The 18215-nt window shown below is 38.2% G+C and overlaps 1 protein-coding gene across 1 annotated transcript; it reads right to left on the bottom strand.

Moving 5' to 3' along the window:
- Nucleotides 1–584: 584 nt before the first annotated feature.
- On the bottom strand, nt 585–16831 carry cttnbp2nl (CTTNBP2 N-terminal like). Its single transcript, XM_014474699.2, has 7 exons — nt 16733–16831; nt 12979–13083; nt 5341–5574; nt 3421–3528; nt 3085–3273; nt 2843–3013; nt 585–2754 (listed from the first exon to the last, which is right to left on the bottom strand). Exons 1-7 carry the CDS (start codon nt 16769–16771, stop codon nt 1828–1830), a joined length of 1773 nt encoding a protein of 590 aa, XP_014330185.1. The 5' UTR covers nt 16772–16831; the 3' UTR covers nt 585–1827.
- Between the last annotated feature and the right edge of the window lie 1384 nt (nt 16832–18215).

Raw genomic sequence — 18215 nt, forward strand, 5'->3', positions numbered from 1 at the left:
GAGCTTCCCTGAGACGGTTTCTGACAGTTTGTGCAGAAATTCTTTGGCTATGCAAACCAATTGTTTCAGCAGCTGTCTGAGTGGCTGGTCTCAGACAATCTTGGAGGTGAACCTGCAGGATGTGGAGGTCCTGGGCTGGTGTGGTTACACATGGTCTGCGGTTGTAAGGCTGGTTGGATGTACTGCCATATTCTCTGGAGACGGCTTATGGTGGAGAAATGAACATTCAATGCACGAGCAACAGATCTGGTTGACATTCCTGCTGTCAGCATGCCAATTGCACGCTCCCTCAATGCTTGCGACATCTGTGGCATTTTGCTGAGACAAAACTGCGCATTTCAGAGTGGCCTTTTATTGTGGGCAGTATAAGGTACACCTGTGCACTAATCATGATGTCAGATCAGCATCTTGATGTGGCACACCTGTGAGGTGGGATGGATTATCTCAGCAAAGCAGAAGTGCTCACTATCAAACATTTAGACAGATTTGTGGACATTTGAAAGAAATGGTAGTATTGTTTAACTGGAATGAATTTTAGATCTTTGAGTCCATCTCATGAAAAATGAGAGCAAAAATAAAAGTGTTGCATTTATATTTTTGTTGAGTGGATTACTCTACAGCTTATGTTAAGAGTAAAGCTCATTGGATCAAGACAAACAACTCAGTATACATACTGAATTCTTTGTAAAATAACATGTCATGTAAATATGTAAAATATAAGTAAAATGTAATTCTAAGAAAACTAAAGGAATAGTGTTGCATTATGATGAAAAAAGTCAACCGAACAAAAACATATGAAACAGTGGCCTCTGGCGGAATTTCAAGGACAGTGCAACTTTGCAACTATTGCTAATAGTCATTAAAGAGATAAGCAACTTGTTCCACCTTAAAAATAGAAAAAAAATAACACATTAATTTATTTTTATTGCCCATTTTGTCCTATTCAGTGTTTCCTAACTTCCAGATTCAGCGTCTATCCCAGCTGTCATAAGGACAGACCCAGTGGACCAATCATCAGGCCATCACAACTCCAGTGCCCAGGTAAAGAATTAAAGTACTTATAAATTCTGTACAGAAGAAGCCATAATGGTTTAACACATGAGACTGTTGTTGTTTTATGAAATATACACAAACCTTATAAGGTTGTCAATTACAACATACACACTTTAACTTTGAGTAGTTTATTAAATATGTCACTTTTCAACCAGCATGTAAAGCATGTGATAAAGGCAGAAATAATCAACATGGCAGAAGAACCCTGATACTAATTATAGCAAAGGTTTATAGTTAAGTAATGCAGGATTCCGCTAATGTCAAAGGCATAACATTCAACTTGAAAATCTCTTCCAACAGTAACTGCATGTAATCATTCTCTTTGATAAACATCACTACGCAAAGAGAATATCAAAGAATCAATGTAGATGTCATGTATGATTAATAGACTCTGAAACATTCATAACTTTTAATACTAAGACTGTACAATAAAATAAGACTTGGTAGCACATAAACTTCTGTAAAACTTGTAGTATTCAATGATGATTTTTTTTTATATACATTAACCAGCAAAACACTTCAGACTCATGTAAGGGGATCGAATGAGAGCTCATTAGTGTGGATGTACTTTTTTTTTTTTAGATGTTAGACTTTACTTCTTTATTGCCACCTAAAATGGTGCCTCTGTTGATGTTTAAACTACATTTAATAAATACATATAACAATATGAGAGGGATTTTTGTTAAAGAACTAATATAAATCCTGACTTGTATAAGTCTCAGTTATAACCATTAGATGATCCCGCAATTAAGTATCTGAAGGCTGAACAATGGGTTAATTTGATGAGACCACCATGTCGAGTTCTTTGACGCCCTCCTGGTTTGAGCTGAGGCCACAGCTACCGGACAGGGGGCTCTCTGAGAAATGGCTGCCAGATTTTGGAACGGCTGCTGGAGAAAGCGGAGCCTGGGCCAGACCGGGTTTCTTTGGAGGAATAGGCGGGGGGTTTCCCCTTTCCACCCTGGAGATGGTTGGTGATCGGACCCCCTGTGGAACTGCCCCTGTGGCCCTCCCAGTGGCAGGAGACAGGGGTGCTGCAAGGCTACGGTAGTCTGTACCAAACGGGGAGTTATTTGGTGTGCCCTGTTTCATCGACCCGCTCTGCTGGACGGAGGTAAACCGGGACAGAACCTGAGTGACTGTGCTCCGGGCCATTTGCTTGACTGGGCTGGCCTCAGGAGACGAGCTGCTAGTCACAGGGGAGAGCTCTTTTGGTGAGAGCAAGGGGACAGGTTGAGCAGGCTGGAACTGTGAATCCGGCTCAAAGGAACTCTGGAACTTGTGCCACGCAGCATGGAAACGCTGGTTGATCCCAGCCTGATATGGAGACTGGTATCCTCCCTGGCTCACACTGCCTGTGGTGCGTTTGGCAAGAACAGGCGAAGTGCAGGGCGAGGAACGAGACTGAGGCGTAAACACTGCACCGGAGTAAGAAAGCGATGTTTGCATCTCATTTCCATTCTGACAGGATGTCTTCTCTGCATGTATGCTTGATATATGAAACCCATTGGCCTCCCCTGGACAGTAAGATCGGGGCTTTGGCTGTTCAGATGCATGGTCTTCTTCAATGTCCTCAACCTTAATGCTGTCCACTGATAAGCTTCCTGCAGGAACCTTTCTAACCCGATCTCTTCCTGTTGCCTCATTTGAAGAGGCAAAGACTTCTTGCACTTCTTCCAGCTTCCTCTTCAGCTCTTCCACCTTATCATAAATTAAATTCATTGCATGAGATGAAGTAATTTAATGAAAGTACTCCACCACAAGGTGCAGTTTGTCAAAGTGTTCACACCTGTTGTTGTAGATCGGAGCAATGAGCTTCTTCCTTCTTCAGCCGCGAGCGAAGCTGTTCCCGTTCTGTGTCGAACTCAGCAAGCTGCTCCTCCACCCTTGCCTCCATCCTCAGGGCTCGCATCCTTTCCTCGTCCAGCTCCTTTCGCAGAGTCTGACAGGCATCTTTTTCCTAATTATATAAAGCCAACTGTTTATAACAGAATCAAAAGGATGAGGTACTTGGATTCAAAATGTTAGGACCTTGTCAAGTTTGCGGTTCAGCTCCGTCAGGCGGTGACCCTCCTCCAGAGCCCTGGCACTCGCCCACTTGCACTCTTTGGCCAGAGCACAGGAGAGCTGCTTGTGCTGAGCCCGTTCTTCTTCGAGCTGCTCAGTAATCCGTCTCTGCTCCTTTTCCAGACGGCGGACCTGACTCCGCTCAAATTCCAGCTGCAAGCGAAGACAGTTTCATGCCATCAAGAAACAGTCATTAGTTGGAAGACATTTTGTTTCCTGTCTATAACCCAGCTCATATTGTAAAAAATTCAGTCAGTCATTCAGTTTCTGGCTGAGGCAAATGTCTTTGAAACAAAGCACCTGTTGTTGTAAGCGCTCTCTCTCCTTTTCCAGGATGTAGGTGACATCATCTCCCTCTGCTGTGTCCTCAGCATGCCTCCTCTTTTCCTCCTCCAGGTCTGCAATAACCTAAAGCAAACACAAAATAGAACAAAAAGTCATCCTGAACCAGGCATCTACGTCTTGTGGCTCCAGAGTTGCAGAGTGACTCGTTGTACCTTCCACAACGGCTCTTCATAACTTTGGATAAAATTGATAAATTATAGACTAATGTTTTAAAAAGAAAAGAATATAAGGAATGCAAGTTTTTTTACAGATTTTTAAATTTTGTTTTATTATATAATAACTGAGTAACATTGACCGAAATGTCCTACTGTAGAAACTCATCAAAAATTATGAGATGTCCTTCTTCAAAGGTCAGGTAACATTTGTGGCTTGAAATGAGTTTTACGAAGCTGGACTGAGGGCAAAAATGGCTCTTTGGATTGTAAAGGTTGTAGGTCCCTGTTATGGGGCAACTTAATATTCTCAAGATATGAAACCTGTTTCTCAAAACCTGTTGTTGTAAACGCTTTCAAAAAACCTTAAAATAATCTAATTACTTTTGTTAAATATGGAACAGTACAATTATTTTTTACAACTGCTAATTAACCCATTTATTAATCAAGATATAAAGAATATTATTTTTTATTTGGATACCAGGGATTACCGGTACTTTAAACTGAGAATAAATATTTGCTAAAATAAAAGTCTGAGCAGGTTTTATTACACAAAATTATAAACGTTCAGTTAAGTTTCACTGGTTAATTACAGTAGTTGGGCTATCTCCTGAGGTAGCTAGCCTGCAGTTTGCTGCTTAACAGACATGTCAGTAAACTAATAAACCTTTGGTTTGAAATAGCAGAACTTTAAGAGGATTGCTACATAGTTCCTTTTATTTTTTGCAGCTGGAAACATTTACATCTGAATTTGTCAACTGACTGGCAGGAAGTTCACAGCAACATGTAGGGACACAGCTCTCCTACATGCTCCACATAGCCTGAGCTATTTCTGGTCACTCCATTTGTGTCTCTCTGACATCTCATTAATACCTGGTACATTAGTGTCACAAATTTCCCACAAACCATCACATAGCTGAAGCGACGTATATGAACCACTAATATCTGTTAATTCATCTGAACCCAGGATTGTATTGGAAACCCTGTGCTGCCATCTAATGATTGGCTATACACATGATTGTGTTATACACAATTAAACCTAATTTTACTCATTTTCCTACTTAAAATGAGAAGGAATTGTTAATGTGTATGATATACACATTAACAATCTCTACTTAATTTATAATCAGTTTGGTGTTAAAAAGACAAATAATGTTTTGTATACCACTGTAAATAAATTCAGGCAGTAAAGGCTTAAAAGCAAAGGTTTGACAAAAGGTTTTAGGATTTTAGCCCATGCCTGCCAGTGAGTTTGGTTGACTGCATCAAAAAGTAAAATTGATCTTGCTTCAAAACACCGTATATATTATGAAGTGCAAGTGCCCCAGATACTAAATAAAAATATCTGCCATTTACTCAAGTTAGGTTTTGAATCCAAAATGAATATTTTATTCTGTTTCACTCAGCCTGTTATGAACACCTTTTGAATGTGTGTGCTGAAAACATAAATGTGTATTTAATCATGTTCCTAAAAACCCAACAGACTGTGATGGAAGTGAGATTTAATTTAATAGATTTGAAAATGTTGCAGTTAAATGAACAGGTTCATCAATCTTTTTATTTGTGTGGGAAAAAAATCCATTATCACATCACACATAAGCTTACACTGCTTTCACACAGAATTTTGTTTGAAATAGAAATAACCACCAGTGCTCTATTTGTTTTAGTTTTTACATCAGTTACTTGGTTTGAATCTCTTAAAATACCAAGTATTGGAGCTCACCCTCCTGTGCCTGCTCTCAGCTGCAGCCAGCTGGGCCAGCATCTTCTCTTGCATCTTCCTGCAGTGGCTCACCACCAGTTTGAGAACCACCAGAGGGTTGGAGGTGGGGGAGGAGTGACCAGGTTCCTTATTTGGGCCCCCAACAATTTCATTGTCTCTCTGCAAGGCGTGGAAGGGGTCACTGAGGTTGTACCTACCATAGCGCTCCTGGATGAACAGCTCTTTACATTGGGCCTGAGGAGAAGACAAAAAGAGGAGTCAGACTTTTATTTGCAGAGATTTAGTAACTCGGTCATGCTGTGTGATTCTACTCTTAGGCTCTTGTATCTCAGACCCAGAGGGAAGATTTAAACTGCATATGTAAACTTTTAAACACATGCTGGAGGAAATTCACAAAGCGTTGCAATCTCTTCCTTTTTAGCAGATGTTTTGCTCACACTTTACTTAATCTCTGCACTGGATTCACCAAGCAGATGGCACTACTAAATATTTACACACACAAAAAACGCCTTTAAAGTTCAGGAAATGGGAGTAACGTGCACCTATTTCTGTGTCAGGTCAATGTTGTCTTCTCTTCAGCCACACTCATTGGAAAAATGTTTTAGGGTTTCATTGTTTAAATTAACAGAGAACTGCAGGTCATGTAGAAGGTTCCTCCTAAACTTTTAAGAACATCTGTCAGGTGGAATCACATCAGAATGACGTTTCTACATTCAAAAGTGATCTTAAAAATTGTAAAAAAAATAAATAAATAAAAAAATGGTGTAACAATTAACCATTTTAAGTGAGTCATTCTAATTGTAGTGCATGTGATTGTAAAATCCTTACATGGTGTTTTACAAGCATGCTAAACCAGCCTGTAATTAAATCCAAATAAAAAAAAGAAATACTTGTATATTGTTTATGCGCGTAGTTAGCAAGTAGACTTGGCTCAAGTTGCTGGGTGTTGTCTGTGAGCTCACAATCTTATCCATTCCAACAGGCATCTGTTAGAATGTTTTGTATTACAAGGTTTTATTTTGCATTTCAAAAAGCATCTGCATGATTTTAAGCACAATTTGGACATTTAATTTAACTAGAAATTAGCACCTCACTGAATAGGTTAGGAATTACAAAGACAAACTGTGATATGATAAAAATCTAAACTACAGTCAGGGAAAACATCATATGTAGATTCTAAGAAATGTACAAGTGAAAAAGATAATTAAAAATAATACTACAGGCGTGTTGTATTTGATGCAATAACAGAATATTTACAAGAATATAACGCAGGTATTTAAGCAACTAAATTAGGTTCTGTGATAGAAAGTCTGATAGCTGCTGGGAGAAAATTCTTCCTTGTGTAAAACCTCTGTGCTTTTCCCAAAATTCAACCAGCATGACAGTTTTTTCCCCCTATTACTAAAATGTTTTACAGGCTTTCATTAGATGGTGTATTTTTCATGCAACTCCATAACACAAATAGCTCAATAATTTAAAATAGTGTTTTATGATGTAATGTTATTTGCTTTTGCTGTAATCTATACTAATATGCATAAGTATAGGTGGCTATTTCATGCATAATTCATAACTTAAATGTTGTCAAAATATATCAGCACAGAGAGACGCCAAGTGCTTATTAGTAGTGGTGCTATGTTAGAATCAAATCTGCATTTGCATTTAGCATGAGAGAGCATTAAAAACTCAAGTTTTTTAATGCATTTATTACCTGCAAATAGCTTAATCAGGTTGTTTTCCCAGTGTTGGGAAATTTCAATTAACTCATCTCAGACTGAGTTTTAGCAATTTCTGTGACTGATATCTAACCCGTGTTCAGCACAGTTTTATCCACAACGATTACATCAATGGAGTTGTTTTAGAATAATAATTCACACAACTTTATGAATCTGTTTAGTGCTGACATTATGCATTACACTGAAAGTGTCCAAGAAGCTACTAAATAAATTAGTAGTTGCCAGATTAATCAAAATCTTCAGACTGCAAAACTGCATGACATACTTATTAACCTCTTCCAAGTGAATTTTATTTGATAATTTAAAAAATCCAGTTATCACTTGAAGTTAACAGAAACTGCTGTTGCTTTGCTTTCATTAAAACAGGAAATAAAATTCTGCATTCTGCACGGCATGATCACCATCTCAAATGACTTAACAGATCTAAAACAGCAGATAATGGAGGAGGAACAGAGAGAGGAAACACTTCAAAAACCCAAGAAAAATGGTGCTGAGTGGAGGAAGGAGCAACAGATGGTGTGAGTCTGTCTATCTTTAGCAGGACAGCTGCTCCGCACTGGCCTTTGTCCAAGGCAGACCTGCTGTCTGTTTAACTCATTACAAAAAAAAGAGATAATGGCGGCGAGACTTTTCAAGTTCAGCAGATGCCTTTAGGCCCGCTGTGAAAAGGGGGGGCTGGTGTGTGAGTGAGGAGAGAAAGATGGTTTAGGCCAGCAGAAGAGCTATATCTTGGTGAGATTTCAACAAAGCAGGATCAGGAGATTAGAGAAAACACTATATCCTGCTTGACAGAGGGAATCGCAGAGTTCCAAAAGAATGATACCAGGCTGACATTAGAAATTAACCTGAAGTCAAGAAGAATTTAGATACATCTCTGCATTGTAATATTTACCCTCTCAGTTCTTTAACTGAATGTTTTTTACCCACCAACCTACTTTTTTCTCTCTTTAATAAAGGATTGTTTACAGTGGACTCATTCTACACAATCCTCTAGACTTCACTGCAATTCATTAGCTGAAAACACAATTATGCCAGGAGTCGGTGAGGAATTAAAATGACACACTAAAAAATAATTTGACTTAATGTGGATGTGTCACTATAGAACAAAACCCACTTGTATCAGTGCCTTCATTAAATTATAAAAAATTTAGAGTGCACATTGTGACTGAGAAGTGCTCAGCAGATGCCAGTTCTACCAGGTGTTTGCTAATTGCTGCCGCCGCTAGTCTGGAGGAGCTTAGCAGAGAAGGTTCAGAAGTTCAACTTGGAGACTGCAGCTTTTGGCTTGTAGGCAGCACTTTGTGAAAGCAAGCACTAAGGCAACCCTGTATGGCTGCCATGGGAAATTCAAGGTTTCCTCAAACATGTTTGAAAATAATTAAAGCAACACTCTAAATATCTTTTTAATGATGAAGTTGCATTATAACATAATAAATAGCTAAAGAAAATTCTATTTTACATAACGTCCCACCTTTAAGGGTTTTGCACATATCTTTATCAGGGGTGCTGTTGTTCCGTAAATCAAATGAGATGTAAACTTGAGCCAAAACCCTGCTTTATGACTTTTGCTTTGAAACTTAAAAGGTCCAGTCAAATCAGATTAAAATGAATTACCAGAAACTCAGTGAAGCTATGTGAGCTCTGGTGATTAATGGGAAGTGCAGGGAGGGATGATGAATTAGCGCTGACATATAACCAAAGTTCAAGACAGATCAGAAGGTTTAGGCTTGTCATTTCCTACATCATCAGTATTGGCTCATTCAGCACAGGAAGAGCAGAGCACGGCCCGGAGGCTTTGCTGCCGTTTTTGAACTGGTCTGTCAAGGATGGTGTGAAGGCGGATCAAACGGCAGAGAGGGGTGAAGCAGGAAAACACACTGCACCCAGGAGTATTCAAAAATGCCTCTCACATGTGAGCATTAAAGAAAGCCACATGACCACTCAGAACCTCAGTAACTGGATTACGTGCTATTCAGGGCAGGACTCCAAGATGTTAAAATGCAAATGTTGACTTATACAAAATAATTAGCTAATAATGGTTCAGTGTCACTGATGAAAGTTTAATACAGGACTGTTATTCCTAAAGTCAAGTAACCTGGCAACAGGCTTCTCCCTCTTCCTGGTAGTGACTGTCTAATGTGTCACTTTACAGTTAAAGCTAACTATTTTTTAAATATCTTCGCAAACCCTACTGTACTTCTCCTGTCACCTTTCTCAGTTCTCCTTCAGTGCAAAGATAGCTGTGCAGCTAAACAACACAAAGAAATGCTACATTTTCTTCACACGAACCCTCCATTTTCAGAAAGTGGTGCTCAGGCATAAAAAAAAACAAAACACTGGTTTCAGGAAACTTTCCCCAATGCCACCTAACACTTAGCATTCACGATTATAATTTTATTACATCATACAGTAAAACACCCATACGCTTTCAGTTCTGCATCACAGTCTAGCCTCATTATTCATGCTTTGTTTGTTGGCTTCAGTTCTTGGCAACATCGGCGTGTCTGTATATGGCAAGCCGCAGCTGTACCGTTTCCAGCTTATCTTTTGCCGACACATGCCTGGAATCCTTCAGATGTGAAACGGTGGGAACAAGATCTGTGTAAAACAAAAAGAGAGGCTGACCAGGATGCATTTATAGTCTACAGTCCAAGATATTGCAGTAGCTATTTTTTCAAGCTGATAAATAGTCCCTCATGCCAGTGTTTGTATTTTGTATTCTCTGCAGGAGAAAGGCTAAACTGCTGTCTAGTAGCAACTCCAGATAAAAAGGCAATTAATTTCTCATTGATGACACTCAATCTAATCAGCAGATGAATCTCAGACCTAGACACACAATTCGTATTTCTACTTCAACACTGGCTTTTCAGCAAAACAGACGGCAAAGCTATTTGAAGTAGCTCTGCTTGGAAACTGCAGTCAACCACACCATGAGAATTTGACGGTTAATTAAAGGCTCATTTTCATTTTTGAGTCTCATTTGGACCTAAAAAGTTATTTTTTCCCAAAACCAAAATGACTGCTGGATCACCACAGAGTTTTGAGTGCCAAATATAAGCATTGCCAAACACTTCCTTCCTCTTGAAAGTCACACTTTGTAAAGCAGCTGTAGAAGTGAGTCACAAGGGGGGGGGGGGAGACACAGCAGATAGTTAGAATGCCATTGATAGCTCTGCACAATTAAATTTAGAGAACCGTCAAAAGAAAAAAGCTACAAAAAAAGCAGAAAGGCAAAACTCATATTGGTTCATATCTCATATCCCACACTTCACCATGGGAAAAAGCACTGATAATGTGTAGATAAAAACTTGTGGGTTTTATTTTTTTAGCCAGATAGAGAAAAGGGCTGTAAATGAAAACACACACAAATGAGTTTGATGACAAATTTACTAAAAATAAATCTATCCTACACTGTGTTACTACCATAGTGATCTATGTTTATTTTAAATATTTCTCATATGATACTGACAAGGATATGACACATCCACAATGACTCAGATAAGCATGCCTAGACCAACTTCTCATACAGTTGTTTGGTGTGTTAACATCTTTTGATAAGTCTACATGAAGTTAAATGCAATGCTTTTCAATGATATTTTATCTTATTTTCAATTATCATTTAATATACAAAAATATAAATTTCAACTTGAGGATGTTGCTAAAAACTGAAATGATTATCAAAATCATTGATACTTTTTGGGAATAATGGGAAAATCTTAATAAAATAGACTACCACTGAAAAATGTATTTATTTTCAAATGTAAATCCAAAATGTCCATTTATTACAAAAGCATAGAATAGAACAGAAATGTGTTTTGTTGTCCCACACTGGAGTCGTGTCTGAGGGATGTACTTCCAGCCTTTAATTATGTTAATTATGATGATTTATGGATTGAAGATAATGAAATCCAAAAATTCAGTATCGTAAAAAATTAGAATATGACATAAGGCAATTTAGAAAACATGTATAGAAATACCATGTTATGGTATTTGCCATGTTATGGACTGCACAATCATGTGAAACATTTTTGACTTTGCTCTAAAGCAGACAGTCACTGATACACTTCATGAGTAGAGTAAGCCACACAGGTAAGAAGCTGGTTGTTCACAGAGTGCTACATCAAAGAAAATCATCGGAGAGTTGAGTGTAAAAATGTTTGGTGAAAAGATGGTGCACAAGTAACAGTGAGAGCCTCTGATTAGAAAACATTGTGATAATTCACAATTGGACTGCAGCCTCAGGATCAGCTGTTTCTTCCTTCGTTTACTATACATTTTGCTTTTCAATGGGAAATAAAGGTCTCATAGTTTGGAGAAAGAATAGATAAGAAAGGTTGCTTGAAGTTCAGTGTGACGGTTCCACAGTCAGTAATGATTTGGGGATCCATGTAATCTGCTGGTGTTGATCCTCTGTGTTTTACCAAGACCAAAGTCTGAGCAGCCACGTACCAGTAAATTGCAGAGAAATTTATGCTTTATGGATCTGATTTCATTTTCCACTAGGACACTGGCCAAAAAACTGAGGATCAATGAAGTTAGAAAAAAGGAAGATAAGGGACACCAGAAAAAACAATGAAGACAAGCTGAAGGTCATTATTCTTCTGTTTCTTCCACAGAGTCAAAGGCTGATTGCAGATGATGGTACCAATACTGGATTTTTATTTAGTTTGAAATTGGAAACATCGAAATTCAGGCGTTTTCAAAATTTCATATATAACCCAAAGTAAATTCCTTCTCCTTCCCCTACATGCCCTACCTTTAATACAAGGTAGGACTCCATCCATCAGTTTAAGCTGATAAAAACATCTGCAACTCTACGAAGCTCAACGAATTAGTTGTGCAACTGGCATGACTCAAGAAAAAGGTTTTTTGTCCATTCATTGTATCTGTATTTCAACAGCTTAGTAAATTAATACTTATCAAAAAGTATTTCCCTAAGGGTTCACATAAGTCCAGTTCACGTAAGTCCATTTATTCACTCTGGCCCTCGCTCACATTAGGTCATCAGATACCTACTGAGATATAACTTCTCTTGCCTTATATGTCAGATCACAGGGGAAGTGAAGGAATGAGGTGCAGACACAAACACAAAACACTCGGCAGCGCTTTCTCTGCTCTAATTGCTGCAAAACCTGGATGTTAATGATGAGAACTGAGACTCCGGCATTGTTTACTTGTTTCATAAGTGCAGATCTCACCTTTTTTCAAAGCTGCTGCATAATCAAGATATGCAACAGTTTATCTTGACGGTTATGGGAGTTACATTTTTAACCCGCTTCAGGAAATGACAGCACTTTCTGTCAGTTTTCTGTTATGGCAAACACAAGCCAAGATTCTGGTTTTGAGTGTTTAGATAATAACTTTTTGACAACTTGACACTCCTTAATTGTTGTCCAAATCCTCTTACATGGAACAATAATTTTCACTCCCAGCAAATCCTTCAATCACCTCCTTTGTCCGCAATTGACACGGAGGACTACAAACCTGGACAATGCAACTCCTATCATGTTGAATATGGTGGTTACTTGCAGGTGGAGGTGATCACTTATGGTAATTTACAGAGACCCATTCCCGCAAAGAAGAAAACTGGAGTCAAACCACCACATGTAAAAAGCTACCCCAGGGCTTTTACAGAGCCGCTCAATCCCCTCACTGCAAGACACAAGATTTCAAGATTTCACTTTGCCAAAATGTCTGTTTACTCTCTGTCATGTTTGAGGAAACCTCACTCTGCTCTGTATATTCTGAAAAAGTTTATCTAAAAAAAAAAATCCAAAGAATGCTTAGTCAATATGCCAAGTACCCACATCCAGGGCACTTAATTAGGTGAGATTATGATGAGACATTATTTAAAGGAAAAAGACATTATGAGCTGTGAAGGATTTTACTATTCAATTATTGTTACCTTTAGAGCTTCAATGACAACATCCCGAGCCTGCAGCTCTCCTTCCAGGATGCTAAAGAGCATCAGCAACTCCGGCTTGCTCAGGCTCTCCATGTTCACTTTGGTCTGTTGAGAAAAAAGACAGAACAAAATGATCTAGACCAGGCATATCTTTAGTTGAGCAAAATATTAAACAAGTCTAAAACAGGAAACACAGAAAAGCCCATAATCCTTTCTCATCAGTTTTCTCATTGTGACTGTACAACAATTTTTCAGGTATATAGTTTTTTTTTCTTTATATTAAGCCCTTTGTTTTCCACTTCCCAGAAATCAGACATCGAGGCAGACATCTAATCTCTTCCACGTATTTATGAGCCTTCAGTGGACATGTGGTTATTATCTTCCAATGAAATAATTTTCTAAAGTAGAGCAAGGAAGATTTTATTTAATAAATGAGAAACAAAACCTTGATATTTTAGGTTTAGTTTACAGGAAGACTTAAATTAAGCTTCGCCAAATTAAAACACCACAAGTGGAATCTGATCTATCTGCAACCGGTACTGGTTGCAGACAAATCAGATTCAAACTTTTCCACTTTCATTTACCCATTCAGGTCCAAAAGTCATCGAACTGATGAAGTCGCAGAACTTTAAAATATCTTTTTGTTTTGCCAAGAGTTCAAACCCTAATGGGTGCTGTGACAGTTATTTTTGAGTTGGAAATGAGAAGTAGCCCCTTTGTAGAGTCTGTGTGCTTTAATCTCCCAGCTGTGTTGGTTCTGTTGACAAGCCCCGCGGTGTCTACATCTCCAGCATCCAGCCGCACTCTGCCCAAGTAAAAACATGCGGGCCTCGCTTTGAAACAAGATCAAAGCTGTCCATGTTACTACACTAAACATCATTTTCTTACGAGACTCATCGTGTGGGTTAGACCTCCACCCCACTGACTGACTGACTACTTAATAACACACATCCACTGCTGTTGGAATAACAGAAATACCATTTAAGTGGCTGAAGCATCTGAAAAATCTCCCAGTTTGCTTAAAGGCTGTGATCCATGAATGGATTAGGATTCTGCTTTGAGCAATCTGTGGTAACCATAACTGAGTTTTATGATGTCTAAAAGGAGAGGTTGTTGAGTTTTAACACAGGTTTATGAAAAAAGAAGTCATGATGAACTAAAAGTCAAAATATATTCAAAATGATCTCCTCTTAGCACTGTCCCTTACAAAAGGATTTATACTAGATTTTCACCTTTCACATTACAACTAAAAATTCAAGCATATTTTACTTGCAATTATATGGTAAACCAACATAAAATATTACATAAGGGTCAAGTGGAGGGAGAATGACAGAATAAAATTCATGATGTGTTTTGGTTTGTAGCCTAACTAAATCAATACTTTACAGAACCACATTTTTATAGATTTAACAGTTGAAGGTTTGGAATAAGTCAATCCCAGATTTGCTCATATAGAAGTGAAACGGTTTGCCAAGTGCTCTGTGAAATAGAGTGTAGCCAAATTGAATGGAGATCTTCTGTGAACATCAAGTTTTAAGGTCCTGTAACAGATTTGCATCAGCATTTAGGTCTGGAAATTGACTGGCTCATTATAACACCTGAACTTGTGCCTGGTTCTGTCTAATTCTTTTGCTTTTTTTAAAAAATGTTGTCTATTACTTATGGAGTTTTTGGTTTTAGGAGATAATTGTTGCTAAAACTTTGCCAGAAATGTAAAGCATTCCATTCCAGCTCTGACTCTTTGCTTAGAGTTGTTGTTCTGCTTGAAGATGAACCTATGAACCAGTATCAAGTCTTTGGGAGCCTCCAACAGGTTTTCTTACAGGATCACCCTTAATTAAGCTTTGTTCATCATCCCATCAACTCTGCACACATTATCTGTTCCCAATTAACCCTTTTTAAGAAAAGTAAAATCATACCATTCCCATACTGGGATGGTATGATTTTAAATATAGGACAAAACAATCCATCGTGTTCTCACTAGAGCACATCCTTCTACGTTTTTGGTGTTTTCCCTTTATGGATTGTGGTCAGCTCCAAAATTAATTTCTCATAACTTTCTTTAAGCAGTGGATTTAGTTTTTCTTCTATAATAGTTGTCCACTTGAGCAGTGGATCCCTGCAGCTCATTTGGGGTTACTATAGGTCTTGTTTCATTTATGGGTTGTAAAGCAAAGATCTAAGGGTTGAATACAAAGAAACAAATGTGTCCTTTTCCTTTTACATAAAAATTATATCCAAATACGTGCTTTCTACTCCACGACATAATCAAAAAGTACAATAAAGTTTGTGTTTGAAACTCCACAACAATCTAAAAGGGCCACAGGTTATGAATACTTTTGCAAGGTGCCTTAACTAACTGTATCCAGCACATTTTTCTGCAAAGCAGTGAGCAGAAGCTAGAAGAAGAAAAACCACACGCAGCATCTGTTTGAGAAGGTTTTAGTCCCCCTTTGCAGCAGCACTCTGTGGCTAGACCACCAGTGTAAAACGCTAATTAAACTCCAGCATATACATGCCCTCCTTTAGTTTTTGCTTTACAGGCCTGCTTGCTAATTTCATAGGCCACCATAATCACTGTGAGAAGTCTGTGCTGTGCACGTTTTGCGAGAAGTGTCTGGGCTTGCCAAGGCCTGCATGCGCCATCGTGCTTGGCGTCACTTTTTAACGTATCACAACTGTTTCCCTGAGAGAGGAGCAGTTAACCATGACATATACAAAGATGATGGCATGGGAAATACAAATACTTCTACATGTCCTGCAAAGCTTCATGTCGGACGACAACAGCCCATTTGTATTACCTGTAAAGCCGTAAATATCTTTGTAAAACATGAACCAGCTTTCACTGTGAAATATATATGTGAAGACCAAGCAGACTATGGGTTTCAGTGTAGCTGTTGGTGGTTGTAAAATATAGGGGCAAAGAAAGAAAATCCTTTCTCCTAATCCAATCAAAGTCCATTAACTATTCCCCTTTTTAGTCTCGAAGAGGTTATAAGCTCTTAAGCTCAGGCTGAATGGCAGGAAAAGCCTTCCTGCCAATACATTAAGCAATCTGGAGTGCACTCACATTTTTTCTTTAAGAATAATCAAGATAGCAAAGTGGTTAACAGTGTTCATTTGTGCACAAAAAATATTTCTTCTTATTTTTCAAGTGACTTATCTGAAAAGAAATAACAGAATAAGAAAAAAAAAACAGCATTTGCACAAATATCTCAGACTATGCAGCCGTAAGATGGGGGGGTCAGCTGAGGGGAAACAGAGCAGGAGAGGTCTGCTGCTTTTCCTTTTCCCTCACCAACAGATGCAGCATGTCTGGATACTAAATTGGATTTATTAGCCAACCCAATTTTTATACAGGCCACAATCTTGCCTTACTCGGCTTTCTACCTAATTCAACGCAGCTTTACTCGTAAAATAAAAACGATAAATAAAATAAATGTGTCTGCTTCTCAGTTAATTAAGGATTATTTAACAACTGGAGTCGCTGCAAAGTAAAATCTTTGCGCGCATCCACTGAGATCAACAGGCAATCTGACTGATGAGGTAAAAACTAGGCTCATAAGGAAATAAAATGTTTCAAAGTAAGAAGAAAAACTTCTAAATACTTTTTTGTCAAACGATTTGGCCACTAGGCTCGAGTGAATCTTTTCTTCTTTTCTTTCTACTCTCACGTGAAACAACCAGCGCGATCAAAAGTCGAAGGTTTTCATCATGTAGTCAACAGAAACCACTTGTCATTTTCACTTCTTACCTTCATGTGTCTTTCAAGGACGTTTCTAAACTCCAGCATGAACTTTTCTTCTGTCAGACGATTTGTTTCCCTTGATTTGCGTCCCCGGATCCCGACGCAGCGGAACACTGGAAGGCCAAGTCACTTCTAAAAGAGCAGCTTAACCAACCAATAGGAAAGCAGCGGACTCGAGTTCTGGCCAATGAAAAATCTGGTAATGGGAATATAGGAGGAGCGGAATAAATTCCGCCTGTTCGAGTTTTGGTCGGATTTCTTTGTTTGGATTTTTTTTAGGTTGCAGTACCAGCCTCTTAAAGGGTCTCAGAGAGACTTTCAAATAGTTTTAAAGACTGAAGAAAAGTTTTACTGGGGAGCCAGAATGTTATAGAGTGGAAACTTTAGATCCCGCATTCCAAATAATCTCCATAACAATGGTCCATAATTGTAAATTAATGGTCGATGTCTGTTGTAATAACAGATAACATAACGTTGCCTAGGTCTCATGTCTGTGTTCACTAATGTCAGTAGTTATTTGGTTGTTTTATTTTGCATGCTCAAAACAGTTTTAACCCAAATGTGCTATCAGTGTAATGAGTAAAAGGTTTTTAAAGATTATACCAAAATCTGTAGAAGCATAGCATGAAAAAAGTTAGAACTCCCTAATAAAAGTTTTCAAAATGAAACTGATCTGTTTAGATCATACTAAAGAAAGATTTTCCCTACTAATGTAATCAACACTGGGTGTGATTCTGGGGCATATATGCAAAAATAGACAATCAAATGTGCTGAGCAACACAAAAACCCTTGTTCATTATAGAGGCATCTTTTATAAATATAAACTCCTATTTTTAAGATTTGAGCCAGGGGTGGACCAAGGGTGTATGAAGCCAAGGGAAGATTTTCATTTGAGGGCTCATTCCAGCTAAACTCGTAGAAAATATGCTGCTTTTACTTTTCTCTGAAGTTCAAGCTTAGATCTGAAAGTGACATTAATACCTTACTTGAGCGTGTTCCCATTACCTCAAAAAACCGTAGAATTGTTAATTGTTGTCAACTAACTGTCATTAGCAATACATACCATAAAATGCTTATTTTTCCCCATTCAAGCATTACTGAAATTTTGATTGTGCATTATTGCATGTCACTGCAGTTGAAAATATCAGAAGTTCTAATAAATAAATTATACTGGCAGCAGCTAATAAAGTTTAAGAGATTGTGTTGGAAATGTTTCATAATGTCAACAATGTGTTAGGAATGTAACAAACCTGTTAAATACACCCCCGTCTTCTGACTTAAGGAGTCTAAAACCAAGAAATTAGTCCTCATTTCTGTAAAACACATTTTTTCAGACATTTCCAATATCTGAGTAGCAACATAAAGTTACCAAGGACAACACACATGTGTTTCTAGGTGTTTTATCTCTGAAAATACACTGCATTGTGTCAATTGCCCACAGTATTCTTTCTGTAATACATAACAACTACCAGTAGAGTGCAATGCTCAC

Source organism: Xiphophorus maculatus, chromosome 20 (assembly GCF_002775205.1).
Source record: "Xiphophorus maculatus strain JP 163 A chromosome 20, X_maculatus-5.0-male, whole genome shotgun sequence".
Taxonomy (NCBI): Eukaryota; Metazoa; Chordata; class Actinopteri; order Cyprinodontiformes; family Poeciliidae; genus Xiphophorus; species Xiphophorus maculatus.